The 18,149-nt window shown below is 36.4% G+C and overlaps 1 protein-coding gene across 2 annotated transcripts in view; it reads left to right on the top strand.

Moving 5' to 3' along the window:
• LOC141450142 (carboxyl-terminal PDZ ligand of neuronal nitric oxide synthase protein) overlaps positions 1–18,149 on the top strand; it is a 299,139-nt gene that overhangs the window by 224,732 nt on the left and 56,258 nt on the right. Inside the window, exon 1 of one of the 2 annotated variants that reach the window (XM_074120262.1) lies at positions 12,761–13,469. The exons of the other annotated variant lie outside the window; for it this stretch is intronic. Coding sequence (XP_073976363.1) covers positions 13,038–13,469 — 432 coding nt within the window. The 5' untranslated portion in view covers positions 12,761–13,037. Of the gene's footprint in view, positions 1–12,760; positions 13,470–18,149 lie in introns of those variants that run through there. 2 annotated transcript variants of the gene reach the window in all.

The raw sequence follows: 18,149 nt of genomic DNA on the forward strand, positions 1-18,149 counted from the left end.
TGGATTGATGTTCTTTCTCTAGTAGTGGAGAGGGGACACACCTTTGAACAGTTTTAATTTCTCGCCAAATATTTAAAACATTTATGATTGGTAATTTTCTCCAATATTTTGTGTGGTAGACCTGTTGTATAATTGACACTGTTTTGGTAAAGTCCAGAATTGAGGAATGGTTATATTTTTTGTAAAGGTGGAAGTAAAAATGTTTGTTGCAGCTTTCGGAAGTGGTATTGTGAAGATTTGTAGTGGACAAGGTGTAAATTATTGTTGGTCCATATTAACATTTGGAATTCGTATTTTTAAATCTAGTATTTACAAAAAGTCTATTAGCTTGCCAGCAAAAAGTGTTGGATATTATATTTTCTTTTATGGAAGGAGAGGGGGGCCACATTTCAACATCACCAGTTCAAAATGTGCCGCCCCACCGACCTCTGCAAGTTTGTGACTTTTTTTTTGGTTTAATCGCAGAGAAGGGGAAAGTGGGTCCGAACCAACTACATTAAGAAGCGCAACAAACCCGAATATTTTGTTCAAACTTCCCTAAACCCATCACACTTTGGGAGTACAACATCCCCGAACTGTGTCTAATTCTTGATTTTTTGAACTAGATTTCAGTGGTTTAAAAGAGAAAGTAATGTAGTAGTCGAGAGAGAAATAACTGATAGAAGGTAGATTCAGAGTAAAGTAATAACATTTCTTTCTACTTTATATTGTGTTCAAAGGTAACCCCCACCAGTGGGGCAGATATTGACATTTGACACAAAAATTTTTAAATTAAAAAAAATATAGATATGTATTGTAAAGTACCAACTGTTTTTTGATATAGATCTGTTTAGAAGACTTGAAAGTTTGTAGCGAACAAAATAAAAAGGTTCAATAATACGATTCTGTGCGCACTCTGTAAACAGAAAGTGGAAATTCTGTTCAAATGTGCCCCCCCTTCTCCCCTACTTTAAGAATTTTTGCTTCCAGAGAATTTTAAATAATTTTTCCATGAATATCAAATAAAAGAAAATCTCATTTCTCACAAACCAGGAGATGAAAATCCTTATTATTAACTATGACAATGGAGAAAAGTCCCATAATAAATAGTTTATATACATCTTCATATAAGTAATTGTATAATACCCATTTGTTTCTATATACGAACGAGTTGTATTTGTTTCTTTGCGTGAGTGTGTGTAAGTAGATGACGGGGGGGTCTTACATTGTCTGAAAAGTAAATCTTTGTCAGTTACGCTCAACAGAGAGACAAAAACTTTAATCTACTCAGATAAATTCCCATTCTTTTGTCTCACCGCACAAATGAGTGCAAAGTAAATAAATAAAGCCAAGGGAAAAGCTCATTTTATCAGCGCCTTAGACTTTGGATTTATATTAGGAAGGAGTTTGCATCTTCCAATTCAGTTCCTTGAAATATTTTACTAAGTAGAATGGGTTTATAAGGAGTTGAGTGACTGGGAGAACTACTTAGTCTTGTATCTTAGTCCTTTGTGGTTGGCGAGTGACATTACAGGAAGAGAAAATATATGTACATTTTTTTTTTTTTTTTAAAGAATATGGTAGAAAATATTACGCCACTTTTTCTTTATCTTGTTGCAATTAACTTAATTACGATTTCTTGAATCTGAGAATTTTAACTGATAGTTGGCTTCAGTATTACAAACGTTAACCGCAGCAATGGGGTTGGTCCTCTCCTCTTTGCGTAGTTTGCGGATTGAGGAGGAGGATTTCAGGACATTATTAAATGGATATGTCCACGTTATGTGAGTAGAAAGAAAACGAATGTTTGACGACATATACATGTATTTAGATGCACCATTTCGCTACTACTACTCCGTGGTCATCACAACCCATTAAGGGCCTGGAGATCTCAGCCACAACAGCTTTCCACCGTTCACGGTCCTTCGCAGCCGTTCTCCAACCTTGCAGGGCCGACCGCCTCCACATCATCCTCCATGTCCCTCTCGGCCATCTCAGCCGTGGTCTGCCACGGGACTTTCTCCCTGCAGGATGCCCATACAATGCTCTCTTTGGAGCCCTTATATCATCCTCCATTCGGTGTATGTGTCTCAACATCGCAGTCTTCCAGTCTTTTATGCAAGACACAATATCAGGCTCTCCACAAACAGTTCAGCCACTTCTTGGTTTCTTCCTGATTCTGAAGCCTTCCACGCAGGTCCAAATATTCTCCTTAATATTTTCCTTTCCCACCTGCGTAACCCTTTGCTCATCTGCTCGGGTCAAAACCCACGTTTCTGGTGCCATAGGTGACAATCGGCCTCAGCACTGTCTTAAAAAGCCTTATTTTTTAGCTGCTCTTGACACATTTTTACTTCTAAACACCGTCTGAAAAGCCCATTTTACCATTTTGCTACGAAGACATAATATTCTACACCAACATCTATGTGCTTAAATCTGTAGTAGAGCTAGCCAAGAAATATGAGTGTATTTGAAAGTTAACTGCCGATTAGAATGAATGGAAGAAAATAATTAGAGAAGGATTACGTGATTTTGATTTAGGATAAGCTATAAGGATGGCAGGAATATAGAGTACTGATCCGCCCATTAGTTGTAAGTTTGTATGTAAATAGTTGTGTATAGTAGAGGGATGAATGAGTGAAGCGAATGTATTTATAAGTAAGAATGGAGAGTGAGTGATATTCTAGTGATAAGCACTAGACAATGCTGGCTCTATGGCGGAAGCCAATGCCAAAAAAAAAAACAATGGGATGCTGCAGGAGGAAGCGAGACAGTTTCCATGGTAACTACTAAAAATCTTCCTCAGAAATTGTTTCAAATCAACGTGATCATTATAATTCAGCCCTAACTCATGTGTTACTCTTTGGCGACTGCCTACGTCATACAGAAAACTGGTAAAAGCCGTTTCCTACTGTCATACTTCCGGTCAACTAAAAAAAAAAAAATTTTTTTTTATTGGATATTCCTCATTCTTAAAAATTATTCCAGGTATTAAGGAGCGTAAAATAAAATGAAACATTAGAGAAAAGCTAACTTTTCACCATTTTTTTGAAAAGAAAATCTCCGCTTAGAGTTTTCCGGAAATATGTTTCAAATAAAAGGACCAATGAATGAGGGTATCGGCTCTAAATAGCGGTGCCTCATTTGGACATCTAACGCAAATTTTCAAACTTGAATTTTTTATTATAATTCACTGAGACTGATAGACTGACTGTCAAACAGGGAGACTGAAGAGTGAAAGAACCAATTTCCGTTTTGTTCGGAACGGAAACAGACACGTAAAGAAACCAATTTCTTTAAAAAAAATCTATTTTTTACTCTAACTCAGTTGACCTTATAGCTTACATTTCTGGTTGGGCATTTTCTATTATAGTCAGTTGGAGGAAATAGGAAATGGGAAAAAGAAGGAAACTGTGGAAACTAATAGTTTTCAATATTAATCAGTCAATAAGTGAGAGTAAGGTCTAATAAATCTTTCACTGAGAGTGGTAACGATTGAACTGTCTGTTAAGGCTGTTGGAAAGACCATCTGTAGGTAGGTAGTCTGACAAGAAGTGGAAGCGCGGACATTACCGAGTGTGTGTGTAGAAGGCCGTTCAGACCAGTCTGTATATCTGCAGACTCAGCATCACTACCTACACACGCACACTTCCTTCCCAATCTCAAGTCCAACATTTAATATTATCTACGCTGTTGATGTGAATTACATCTTCTCTTCACTCGTTCCTTTGTCCTTTATATCCCCCTGAACACCGTTCCATACAACGTCGTCTCCTTTCTAAGTGAACATTACGTCAGCATGTCGTGTATTGGAAATCTGCCATACCTGGCTGTAATTTCACGTGACAACATAGATTTTTCTTGACGTTATGTTATTTTCTTTATTCTTTTCCCCGACTTTTCTCTCCTAGTTTATTGTGATAACTTTATTGTCCAAGAAAGTTTTTTTTATTAAAAAAATAAATTTTGTTGTGTAATAAAATTAGTACCTACTACTAAAAAAATAGATAAATTTAATACTTGTCCACGATAGCCGAGCGGTTAAGAGACTAGACCCGCAATGCTAAGATGTATTGTTGGTTTAGTGGGTTCGATTCCCAGTATCTAGGCCTTGGATTTTATTTAATGGTTAATATGAGAAATTTATAGTAAAGTATGTTAGGCGGTTAAGAGACTAGACCCGCAATGCTAAGATGTATTGTTGGTTTAGTGGGTTCGATTCCCGGTCTAGGCCTTGGATTTTATTTAATGGTTAATATGAGAAATTTATAGTAAAGTATGTTTGCTAGTTGCCTCCGTCCACGAAACCTAATTTGGGTAGTTGGACGTAAAGCCTAACTGAAGAAATAGGCATTACTTTACTTTACTTTACATGTCCTTTGGCTTCACCGGGATTCTTTGAATGCCTAGGCTTTATGTCCTTTCTGCGCAGAGGCGAGGGCGAACTTTACAAATAACATTTTTCTTCGACAAATAAGAATTAGCTACTCACAGGATCTTTCACTTATAAATAGACGCTTTATTATCATTTTAAACTTTATTACCAACTTAAAGATCGGCTCTTTGAGAGAGAGAACACACATCTTGCGAGGTTCGTCAATCGTTCAGAACGGCTCCTTTTCAAGACAATCTTACCTCACACAGCATCAGTGCGTTGTTTTGAACTCCCAAGATGCTTGTAACATACATTTTGATTGAACGGCTCTTTTCAGGGCCACTATCTCTTTTTTATCCAGGAGCCCAAAGAAAAAACGATGCAAACTCGAAATGGGGGGGGGGGGGGAGAAACACATGAAAAACATAAGAAAAGTAGTTTTGAGATTTTTTTGGGGAGATATCATCGGTTTTTCTGGTTCAGAAATAGTATACTACACTTTACTCGAATTATTTAAAGATTTTCCGCTAACTGGTTTTTGAAGCTAGCATAAAGTCGTTGCTTCCCCCAGGGATATTCCCTAGATACAAGAGAGGACTCTAAGCCTCTCGTTCATTGCACATTATTGCGTGTCTTCTTCAAATGTAAGGCTGGCTTTGTGATACCAACAATTCCTCTCATATATTATTACGTCACAAAGAATGTAATAAATAATATCAATATACATATTTGGCTGGCGGATATTACATGAGCGCCTGTATTTGTCTCGGCGTCCACCCCCCCCCCCCCCTCCATCCTAAAAAAGAACCCTATAAGATTGATGCATTATATTGTTGTGGTACTGTTGGCGATGACTAATTTCAATTATTTTCAACCACGTTGGCCAACAGCCTTTTTCCGCTTAGTACAGAAAAATGGTTTCCTGTTTGCAGAGGAAATGTAGAAATTTGCAGGAACAGAAAGTTTGCGAACATTGTGATTGTTTCAAATCTATGATATCGTAAGATTGTTGGCTTTTCTGAAAACTACAAACATAAGTAATCGCCTGCTTTGTGTAAAAGTGGCCAAACTAATTGAATAGAATAAATGAAATTTTATTCGGTCAATTTATAAACGAATTTGTTATCTAGGACCTTTAAATAAAGACCATGATTCTGTAGTAAATACAAGGGGCACTCACACAAATAAACACACAGTGTGAACAAAACATTTTAGTAATTGTACATGTTGGTTGGTAACTCTGAGCGGCCTTCTTGTTGAAACAGGATTTTTGCAAGTGAACATGTTCAGACAGGTGTGCAGAAAAGTTTTTTTTTTTTTTTTAAATATTTTATTTTATTTGGCTCATTGAGTTAGAAAATTCAACAAAAAAAAATAAACAACAACAGCAACAACTGAGACTCTGTTGGCACATTCTCAACAGAATTCGCAGCGTCGGATTTCTGCAGGTCTGTTAAATTGAATAGGTGTCATAAAAAAAAAAAGAAGGTATTTACTTCCGATTAAGGGGGTTTTCCACGCTGACATACAGCTGCTTTTCTTTGGATTTTCTTTTCCTTTTTTTTTAGGAGCTCCTTAAATTTCAATTTCCGGTGATGGAAATTACCGTCCTGAACTTTTAGCGTACGCACAAACATACGCACGAGCACGAAAATACCTTCAGTTATTTAACGATGTCGGCTGGGACATTAAAGCAAGAATCTCTGCAAGTTATAACTGGCAAATTTGCAAGTTCTAACTGGAAAATAGTTTCTCCTTATTAAAAAGCTGTCTAGAAGTACGCAGTCACTAAGTCGTGCGATTATTCTCCTCAGATTTTTTTTTTTTTTTTGTAAAAAGAATAGAATGCTAATGTGGAGTATACATTAGCAGAAATAGTTATAAAAATAATAATGACGATTCTAATGCTTGTATATATGACGTCATGGTATGTATAGGCGCCAGGTACACCAACCCAAAAAAAAAAAAAAAAGGAAATAAATAGAACAAGAATATACGTCGCTCCCTATTCTGTCGGAGACAAGAGCTACAAACAGACAGACACACAAAGCTATCGAGAGAAGACGAGGGGAGGGGTGGATTGTTTAAGGTATGTCAGTAGATGGGCATGCCAGCTGGCATGGACTCTCCTCTAGAGCCTTGGTCAGCCTCCCTCGCGCAAACAACCTGCTAGTAGTCCATAAATATATCTGTCCCCGCGACAGAGAGAGGAAGACAGAGTGAGAGAGATCGCTGTCCATCATCCTAACCATGGACAGACTTTGTCACACAGAGACAAGACTTGTCTGACAGGTAAGAAAGTTGCCCACGAATCATTCGGCACTTCCGATGTGAAAACATTTCGCATGACTTCCTCTTACTGTAATTCCGGAGTGGCTGAACTGGAGGAATCACAAAAAGTGCCAAAAAATCGTATTTTCCCGGACAAATTAGTCAAATAACAATCTTGTTTTAATTCTGTATGAAAAGTTTACACTCTTAATGTGGGAGGCTATTCCGGAAAATTCTCAAAAAAGCGTGAAATCCATTAAATTAAGTAGAACTTCCGATTTCAGAATTTTATACGCGAATCAAAATTTAAGAAGACATTTAATCCTTATTTTCTCGTATAAATCATACAGAATCGTACATCATATTGATATAGTACTTTGGAGTCTATCCCAAGAGTCCCTTTAATCGAATTGTCCTTGAAGTTATACACGACTGAGAGTATATTGTTCGCAGATATTTTAAAGAGAATCATTGGTTCCATTTTCACAAAAATATAGGTTAAAAAAAAAAAAAAAAAAAACTATAAGTTTTAATAGTTTCATTAGTCCTGGGACAAAGAGCTAACACAATTCAACTAGCAGCCATTACATTCCGAGAGGGCGTGGCCGTGAGCCATGTCGTCATGTAAGTTTCAGCTTCTGATTGGCCCGATCGGACCGCCCATATTCCCCCACTACTTCCCCTGCAGTCTCATTGGTCGATAGTTTAAAATTGATTATTTCATGGAAAAATGTGCTTTTTTTACTGATTTTTTTCCCCCCACTTAGGTATTTGATAAATTATCAGATTATGAAATACAATTTTTGAAATGAAAATGTCTATTAAAAATGTGATCATATTTATGGTTTTAACTTATTTATGCTTAAAGGAAAAAGAAAATTAGGTAATTACTGTTCATTATTTTTGGTGACTGAATCATAGTTTCAATAGGATGAAAAAATAACTGCCAGTTTCAGTCATTATAAACTTTATTATGCCGAGCATAATAGGACTAGGGTCATCTTCAGGGCTAATTTACAATGTACTATTCTACATCATTGGAGGGTTGGTGTGTCTTCTGTCTTGTCTGTTCATGAACTGTGTGTGTCACACCAACCTTCTAACGATGTAAAATAGTTATTTATTTAACAAGTGTGGAAAGTAGTACTTTTCCTCACACGAGGCAGGGTTTGCACGAGCGAGCGAAGCAAGGCGAGTGCAAGTGCAAATTGCCGAGTGTGAGGAAAATACTTTACACTCGAGTTAAATATTATATTTTTTCTGCAACCATTAGGGTTATTAACTAAAAAAAAAAACTAAACAGGAATCACTAGAATCCATTTTAAATTTCTATAAGGTAACACTATAACCTTTTTAACTGTTATAATTAAAAATATCTAATTATTTATTAAAATATTATTTTTATTTCTATATTCCTTTCAATTTGTCTTTTATTTTTTTTAATATTCGTTTTTAATTATTTAGATAAAATAAATTTAAATAAGCTTATTAAAGTTTTACAGAAAATATTTAATAACAAAACTTCTTATATCAAGGAAGCACAATAAAGTTTTTCCACTCACTTGTGAGGAAAGTGACACTAATGGGAATTTTTCCCCACTAGTGAGGTAAAGTTGGGCATTACACAGCTGATTTTAATTGAGTAATGAGAACATTCCTACATGGTTGCAGAAAATAGTACATTGTAAATTAGCCCTGAGGATGACCCTAGTCCCTCGTCATAATAAAGTTAACCATGGCATTTATTTTCTCATTCTATTGAAAATTAGATAGTTGAACTTTAGATTCGTTTTTCAAAACTGGACAATATCCAATCCGAGTAACAATTTGGATAGTAATCTTATGGAGGAGGCACACCCTAACATAGCCACTTTTGACTTTGTTCCCTGAACTGTTCACTTCCCTAGCAGTCGGAGAATCTTCCTCCCGCTTAGTATGAACTTTAGTAGGAGCTCCACTGTATGAGAGATTATTGGGAAAACCATGAGGCCTTAGCAAGGAATTTAATGAGGAATCTGATAGATGTGAAACTGTAGTTACAGCAATTTTTTCGATCTTTATTGGACCCTCATTTTAAAATTGAGGGTCTTCAGGTGCACCATACTGAGATCGCATTTTGGAGGAAAATCAACCCTCTCTCTGGAAAGAGCTTTTAATTGAATTTTCTAGGAAAATTATTTTCAATAAAAGTTGTGGATCTTCGTTGTGGAAAAGTGTTTTTTTTTCGGTAAAGAGGGATTTTCTACGCTAAGACAGGTCTGAAGCGAAATATAAAATATGAGAGATTTCTGTAAGTTTTCCAATCGGTTAGATCAGGGGTCAGCAACCTATTTCAAGTAGAGGAGCCATTTTTCCTTAAATAATTTTAATAAATCTTACCAAGAGCCGCAAGGATGATGGTGTAAAAAAACTCTGCAGATCATTTGTATTCAAAGATTATTATTTTATGATATTCAATAACGTATAAATGTTTTATATATTTATTTTCACATATTGCAAAGTAAATAAACAAATAAATAATAACTAAACCTGTATTTGAATGAAAATGGCGGCAGTCCTATATAATTACGTACTGTATTTTAATATAATTCTATTCAATTTCAAACCTATCGCATTTAAAATTCTTTTTGAAAAAATATCTTTACTTTAATAAATGAAATTTTCATTTGTTTCAATGAAATTAAAATATACAATATATTTTGGACAGGCTGAAGAGCCACCAAATTTGGATAAAAGAGCCGCATGCGGTTCGCGAGCCGCGGTTGCCGACCCCTGGGTTAGATGGTTCACGTAGAAGTTCATTGAGGACAATTTTCAGTAGCCAGTTTTTACGCCTTCAGCAGAGACCTTAAAACGTGATAAGCCGCCTCAGTTAGGGAGAAGATCTAAACGGTGACGCGATTACTTGCGTTTTCAACAAAAATCAATGAAACTTGTTATATCGAATAAAAAAATACCTGAGTTCTTTTTGGGTATAACCTGTGGTAGAAGTTGGACTCCATTGTGTTAATTCCCCCCACCGTACTCACGGTGAAGACCGTGAGAAGATAGATTGCGGGATTGCAAGGCGCAAGCAGGAGTCTGCAATGACTTGTCTCTCTCTCTCTCTCCCTCTCGGGAAGACCAGGAACATCCCTACTGAATTCCCTGCAGAGGACAGGCCAGCCATTCTTCTACACCAAAGTCTCACTCATGGTCACCATCTGCTTACTGGCGCCCTTTTCTTCAACTAATTTATTTTGTTGAAGGTTTTCTTCTCTTCGTTTTATGTTTTGGTCCTCTTCTTTGTTCACGGATTATTGTTTTATTTCTTGTGAACGTTTAACAATCCGCAAACATTTATTCCACCTTCTTCTAATTGTTACTTTAATCCCACCTCTTTCAAGATGAAAATAATGAAACTGGAAATATTTATAGTGAGCCATTCTGAGACCAAGAAAAAAGTGGCTTTTCACGCTGTTCACACACTCATTTTAGAGCTATTACATTAAATTGAAACTTTTTCCAGTGAAAAAAAGCCTGTAGATGGGGGTTTTTCATTTTAAGCTCTCCTATAGAGTACTGTTTCAGTAAAGTGCTTAACTTCTGGATTCAGCGTGCTTGACCTGATCATTTCAGTCTCCAACTTTTTTTTTTGGTCGAGATCATTGATTTTAGTATGATGCTGTTTCCTGTTTGTACCCCGACTCCAGTGACGCTCAGGGCGGCCATTACAGATAGAAGTTCGATATTGTACTAATAGAGGGCCCCCCCCACACTTATATATGCAGATTTATTACAATTGCTCGGTTACAATCCGGCGGCTGTAGTAGGGGGATAGGGTATATAATCCGGTTATCTCGTTTATAAGCCTTCCATCCGGCTTAGCTAATAGAATGCGGATATAAAGCCATTCCGGCTTAATTCGCTGGCAATTTGAAACGTAAACAGAACCACGGCTATCTCGCGGCAGATACATATGCGAGCATTAACCAGCTGATATTGTAGAACTCTGCTGGCCTAAATGGGGGTGAAAAGTGCTTTTTATGGAAGTCCTTTTGGTTTGAATTCTTCTTCAGTTTCGAAACGGTTGTTTTCAATGACTCGTCAGTCACACTTCTTTAGTTCTGCCCTTACTTTAATTGTGGACGAAACCTTTTCCGGGTGCAGACTCCCTTCCAAACCAAACGCCAAACACCTGTCACTCTCTTCATTTGACACATTGTTTTTTTATTAATTGTTGAAGTAAAGTAATGCCTATTTTTTCAGGGGGGCTTTACGTCCAACTACCAATTAAGTGTCGTGGACGGAGGCGACTAGCAAACATACTTTACTATAAATTTCTCATATTAACCATTAAGTAAAATCCAAGGCTAAGAGACCGGGGAATCGAACCCACTAAACCAACAATACATCTTAGCATTGCGGGTCTAGTCTCTTAACCGCTTAATATACTTTACTACTGAATTCTCATATTAACCATTAAATAAAATCCAAGACCTAGACACCGGGGGAATCGAACCCATTAAACCAACAATACATCTTAGCATTGCGGGTCTAGTCTCTAAACCGCCTAACATACTTCACTATAAATTTCTCATATTAACCATTAAATAAAATCCAAGACCTAGACACCGGGGGAATCGAACCCATTAAACCAACAATACATCTTAGCATTGCGGGTCTAGTCTCTAAACCGCCTAACATACTTTACTATAAATTTCTCATATTAAACATTAAATAAAATCCAAGGCCTAGACACCGGGGAATCGAACCCACTAAACCAACAATACATCTTAGCATTGCGGGTCTTGTCTCTTAACCGCCTAACATACTTTACTATAAATTTCTCATATTAAACATTAAATAAAATCCAAGGCCTAGACACCGGGGAATCGAACCCACTAAACCAACAATACATCTTAGCATTGCGGGTCTAGTCTCTAAACCGCCTAACATACTTTACTATAAATTTCTCATATTAAACATTAAATAAAATCCAAGGCCTAGACACCGGGTAATCGAACCCACTAAACCAACAATACATCTTAGCATTGCGGGTCTTGTCTCTTAACCGCCTAACATACTTTACTATAAATTTCTCATATTAACCATTAAATAAAATCCAAGACCTAGACACTGGGGAATCGAACCCACTAAACCAACAATACATCTTAGCATTGCGGGTCTTGTCTCTTAATCGCTCGGCTACCGTGGCGCCTATTTTTTTAAATTAATTATTATTTTATCCGCATGCTCTCAATATTATCGTAAATTTACCGAAACCTTAACAACCCCGAATCCTCCGGCTGTTCTTCGACTACTTTTTGTTTTTTGTATTTAACGCACATCAAAATCTAAGGTTATTGGCGCCCGGAGCTTTTTTTTTCATTTCACTGCCGGCCTAACGGCCAGCCGCATGGATTCAAACCCGTGATCTTCACCATTATTTACTAACCACTCATCTAATCTATTCACTCCTTCAACTACTATTTCACTTTATCATTCTCCCCCTCTAACCTAAAGTAATTGATTGATTTATTTTCTTAGTTTAATCATAACACTTTTACGTACAAATTGTTAAGTTCATGAACATTCTAATTACGTTAAACTGTAGTCACAACAGATTTCATTCTTATAAGATCTTATTCCCACTAGATCATTCTTTAACCACCAAATACTCTTAAATTATTCACGAAAAATCAATATCCAAAATATTGACATAGTCTTAACACTCGTTTCCGGTTCTTAAAAGGGAAAAAAAGAGAAAGTAACATTTATGAAAAATAGAAATAAATTCAACTAAATAAAAAAAAGAAATCTAAATAAACTATAAATATATATATATACACACAAACAGATAGAATCTCCTTGTAAAATCAGAAATAAACACTGAAATAAGAAATCTACTAAAAAGCGAGTGTAGTGGTTAGTTTTTGGTGGCCAAAATACGATGGGTGGGGGCTAAAACTGGCGAATATCTCTTTAGGTACTATCCCCCCACCATTTTCCTTCTATGTGTGTGTGTGTGTTTTGTTTTTTGTTTTTTTGGTACCATTACTAACATACAGACAGTGCTGCTCTCTTGAAGCGAAAATAAAAATAATATATATTTGTCGAATTGGTGGGGGATTGGAGTTGGCAAACCTGCTCGCAGCACCCTGGTGATTGGAGAGTGCAATCAGTAGTGCCGCGAACTCTTCCGCACAATATTTATCATGTACATATTATAGTTTTCTTTTAGTTAGTTAGTTATTTTAGGGCTACCTTTCGGTTTTTTGGTAGTAGTTTTTCTTGGGGCTATAATTAGCCTCATTAAAAAATATATATATCATATTTACCCTTCTTTTTGTGTAAAGTGGGGGCCGGTGAAAAAAAAAAACATGGATTCCTTCAAAGTGTTTACCAGATTACTACATACATTACTACAGAGATGCTGAGGCAGCTACGCAACAGTGAGGAAAATCCGTTAACAACAACTAGTACGCCTGGGTCTGCGGCCAGCGTTGCTGCAGTGGCAACCACCCAAGCGTCACCCGTCAACACGCCGACCACGCCAACCTTAACTACCCCGATTGGTGATCGTCCACGTAAGAAACTCTCATTTCGTGAACCGGAAATCATGGGCTATTATATGCAAATGAAACAGAACGTCACCTCGAGATTGTCGCGTAAAGGACGTGCGCCTAAGAAAAAGGATGAAGATCAACAGAATCAACAACAGCAGCAGCAACAACAACAGAAGGATACAATAATGGGTCTTAATTGTAGTTCATGGAATACAACGACAAAATCATTGTTGCGTCAAAATCGACCACCACCATTACTAGAAAGGCAGAACAGTGCTGAGGATTCTGAATTAGAGGTAAAGTTAGTTATTTTTTTTTAAAAAAAATAGTTCCTCAAGGAGTCCATCAAGGACCACACACACACACCATTCTTGACAGAGGCGCCCCTGTCGGCTAAAAAAAAAAAAGACTAAAAAAAGAAGGCAATAAAGAAATAGGAAGAGATTACATGGTAGCCAACAAAATATTATTATAATAATTATTATCCCCACTCCAAATCATATTAAAGGCTATATATAAGTTAAAGAGAAATGATTTCCAGATAAGCCGGTGGCTACGTTGTTGAAAATTTGCCATTATACCTCCTCACCACTCGCTCCACCATTTTGGCTAACGTTTTAGTTTGGGCGAAAAAAAAATATGTATATATATAAATGTATATATATTATGGTGATTATTTATATTTTTGTTATTTATTTTATTTTTTTGTCTGCGGTTAAACTTTAATAGATTTATATTTTAATTAAAATCAACTGTTTCTCATTTAGAAATAAACAAATAAAACAAATTCTATCAGCTGATTGATTGGAAATTATATTCAACTGATCAGCTGTTTTTTACGTGAATAAAAATAGGAAAGCGCGCGGGTTTCCATGGTTACAGAGTTGTTTAGCTAACGAGAAGCTTGCTACAGTTGAGAATTGGGGGGGAAGAACTTCGCTTCGGGGTCAGAAGAGGGGGGGAGTCAATCCTTGTAAGAAGCCTGTTTATTTTATTTTATTTATTATTACTTTTTTTCAACTCTAATAATTTTTAAAGTAAAATAATTAGGTTGGTAAGCGTGAGGATTTATTTGATTTTCGAGTTTAAACCGTTTTAACTTTGGGGGTGTTCATTGTACGTGCATAGATCCTGTAACTTATACATAAAAACATACTTCCGGGAAATTTCGATTAAAGGCACACCTTCGAGAGGGGTATTCGGTTTGCTTTTTTTTAATTATTATTATTAAAACTGCCATTACTTCTCCATTTTACTGAGTTTTCCACCTGTTTTCCTTGTTAATAACAAATCAAATATGAGACTGAATTTTCCAAACTTTCCATTGAAAACAGACAGACCGGAAGTGCTACTTCATTATTCTCGAGAGCGACTGATACAAAACCCTGCTTAAACTTTATAAAGTGATTACATATACACATAAATCTACAAAATTAATGGATACATTCCCCCCCCCCCCGTGAAATTAGATTAATGGTACCCCTGTGTACATTTCCGAAAATGATTCCAGCAAAAAGGAAGAAAAATCCATACAGTAAAGAAAGTACTTCCGGTAGTGGTATTTTCTTTAAACATGGAATTTTCATCAGTTTAATAAATAAGACAATTTTTAATAAATAAGACAATTTTTAATAAATAAGACAATTTTTAATAAATAAGACAATTTTTAATAAATAAGACAATTTTTAATAAATAAGACAATTTTTAATAAATAAGACAATTTTTAATAAATAAGACAATTTTTAATAAATAAGACAATTTTTAATAAGACAATTTTTAATAAATAAGACAATTTTTAATAAATAAGACAATTTTTAATAAATAAGACAATTTTTAATAAATAAGACAATTTTTAATAAATAAGACAATTTTTAATAATTTTTTTTTTTAATCTTTTATTGTAATTTACCCTGCAACAAGCAAATATGGTGAAAGAGAAAAGAAATAAAAGAAAATCATGTGTGGAGAAGGCACCCAGTGGTGCCACTCCAGTAACGTGTTTTGCTCTCACGATAAGAGAAGATCACGAGGCCATCTTCCCTTCAATCTCCTTAGAGGATTACCTGGTAATGTGTGAGGAAGATAGAATGTTCTATGAGAGGGTTAGGATGAGCTGCTGTAGAGGAATGAAATTTGAAGAAAAGAGTGTTAGCAAGATCTGTAATAAAAGGGATTTTGAGGTCATTATAGATAAATAAGACAATTTTTAATAAATAAGATAATTTTTAATAAATAAGACAATAAACACAGGACGGTACATTATAATGAAATGGAAGTTATTCGCTCGGCAAACCAACTATTTATCGAATTTTCCTGAAAAATGTTTACGAGTACAATAAAATGAGGAAAATTAGTTTTGGAAGGTTTTTTCTTTTAATCGAAAATTTTATTCGAGTGAAACCTTAAAAATGAGTTCATTAAGGTAGTAGCACTTCCGTTATATAACAGTTAGTTCCTCTGGAGGGGCACAAATGAAATAATAATTAGAGTTCCACATCACCTAGTGATTTTTTTTTTAACTTTGGTGATATTTCGACCTTAATACAGCCTTATTTATAGATACCTCAAAGAGGATATTTAAGGTAAAGTACTTTTGATGTGGAAAATTTGAAGTAATCTCCACGCTTTTCATTTCCTGTAATAATAGGAAATAAAATAAAAAGAAAAAAAAGAAAAAGGCGTCTGCCTTGAAGTTTAGCCAACTCGCTCAGAGAGTGGAGTGCGATGACTTAGTTATAAAATGGTGGTGAAAGAAATATTCTTATATTACTTGCTCCAGACATGCGAATATGTCGTCTGTGATACAGATGGTGTTACGCGGAGCTCCGGACAGTCTGTAGTGACACACCTCTCCAACACAGTCTGTCTATAAATACACAAAGGCCCTACCTCACCGACCATTTTATGACTTACGCTCCTGCCTGGTTGAGCAAGGCAACATTATTTCCAGAGGGAACTCACATCCAGTACAGGGAATATTCACATTCTCTTTCCAGGGAGTATTCACATTCTCTGCAGGGAGTATTTGCCTTCTCTCGAGGGTGTATTCACATTCTTTCCAGGGAGTATTCACATTTTCTCCCCAGGGAGTATTCACATTCTCTGCAGGGAGTATTCACATTCTCTCGAGGGTGTATTCACATTCTTTACAGGGAGTATTCACATTCTCTCCAGGGAGTATTCACATTCTTTCCAGGGAGTATTCACATTCTCTCGAGGGAGTATTCACATTCTTTCCAGGGAGTATTCACATTTTCTCTCCAGGGAGTATTCACATTCTCTGCAGGGAGTATTCACATTCTTTCCAGGGAGTATTCGCATTCTCTCGAGAGTGTATTCACATTCTTTCCAGGGAGTATTCACATTTTCTTTTCAGGGAGTATTCACATTCTCTCGAGGGTGTATTCACATTCTTTCCAGGGAGTATTCACATTCTTTCCAGGGAGTATGCACATTCTTTCCAGGGTGTATTCACATTCTTTCCAGGGAGTATTCACATTTTCTCTCCAGGGAGTATTCACATTTTCTCTCCAGGGAGTATTCACATTCTCTGCAGGGAGTATTCACATTCTTTCCAGGGAGTATTCACATTTTCTCTCCAGGGAGTATTCACATTCTCTGCAGGGAGTATTCACATTCTCTCGAGGGTGTATTCACATTCTTTCCAGGGAGTGTTCACATTCTTTCCAGGGAGTATTCACATTCTTTCCAGGGTGTATTCACATTCTGTCTCTCCAGGGAGTATTCACATTCTTTCCAGGGTGTATTCACATTTGCTTTCCAGGGAGTATTCACATTTGCTCTCCAGGGAGTAATTCTCATTCTCTCTCTCCAGGGAGTATTCACATTCTCTCTTCAGGGAGTAGAATAGAATAGAATAGAATAATAGATGGGACGGGACCTACGCCCCACGGCACCGCAGCCATAGAAGACTTATTGTGCCAGCCGCTTCTTAGTTCTAGTAAGCGAACCCTCTCCTCCTAAAGAGGTTGAGGACTTTTCCTACTAGTTCTTTTTGCGCTACTATCTCCTTCGGCCTCACCGTTCATAGCGCAAACGCTCGATTGCAACGCAATCGAACAACAGGTGAGAGGCCGTTTCCTCCCTCTTCCTGACTCTCCAGGGAATATTCACAAATATAAAGAAATCATCCTCTACTATGGCTATTCGAAAAAGAGTAATGCGTAGGTTAGGACAATGAGAATCACATCCTACACTGCGGTTGACACACTGCAGTGATCTGCATCCATATCGTATTGAGTTGCCATAAGTAATCCGGGAAAGATCAAGACCAAGACTTTTCGGTGGCCGGTTCCTGCTCCTTGGAACATCGATCTTTAACTCAACCAGCGTCCGAGTCAAACTTCAGTTCCAGTTAACAATGTTTCCCCCTCTCTAAACAAACATCTTTAGCTCCTCAAGTAATATTTCACTTTAACCAATTTTTGTTTTGTTTTAAATAACCTAACTTCGTTAACGCAACCTTCACCATAACGATGTGCAATAATTCATCATTTATTGTTTTAACTGTTTCGAAAAAGTACTGCTTTGCGTAATGAACTAATAATGAATAAAGTTGAAAGAAACAGACTAAGATGAATTTCTAGATACATAAAGAAGAGTAGTTTAGTGAGATGCAGTCGTCATGACAACGCCCAGCTGACCATGTCCTGTTAAATCACTACGTATTTATGCCACTACAATTTCGGTTATTCTCGTCTTCATTTAGACAACTACAACAAGTTCTCTGAAATTTTCTTTTAGAGCTATATAATATCAGATTTACGGTTAACAGCTGTTTTTTCAGATGATATTTTAATTATTTAGTCAGCCATTATTTTAGTCCACTAATTTGTAAAAACCATTTTTTTCGTACTCCCTATTTCCGGTGTAGAGAACTCGATTACTATTCTTCCTCTCAGATTATAGAGAAAGTAAATGATACAAAATTTGTACGGGGCAATTATAACGTAAAA

The sequence above is a fragment of the Rhodnius prolixus genome, unplaced genomic scaffold (assembly GCF_049639745.1).
Source record: "Rhodnius prolixus isolate KJV_2025 unplaced genomic scaffold, Rpr scaffold_2, whole genome shotgun sequence".
NCBI classification, from domain to species: domain Eukaryota; kingdom Metazoa; phylum Arthropoda; class Insecta; order Hemiptera; family Reduviidae; genus Rhodnius; species Rhodnius prolixus.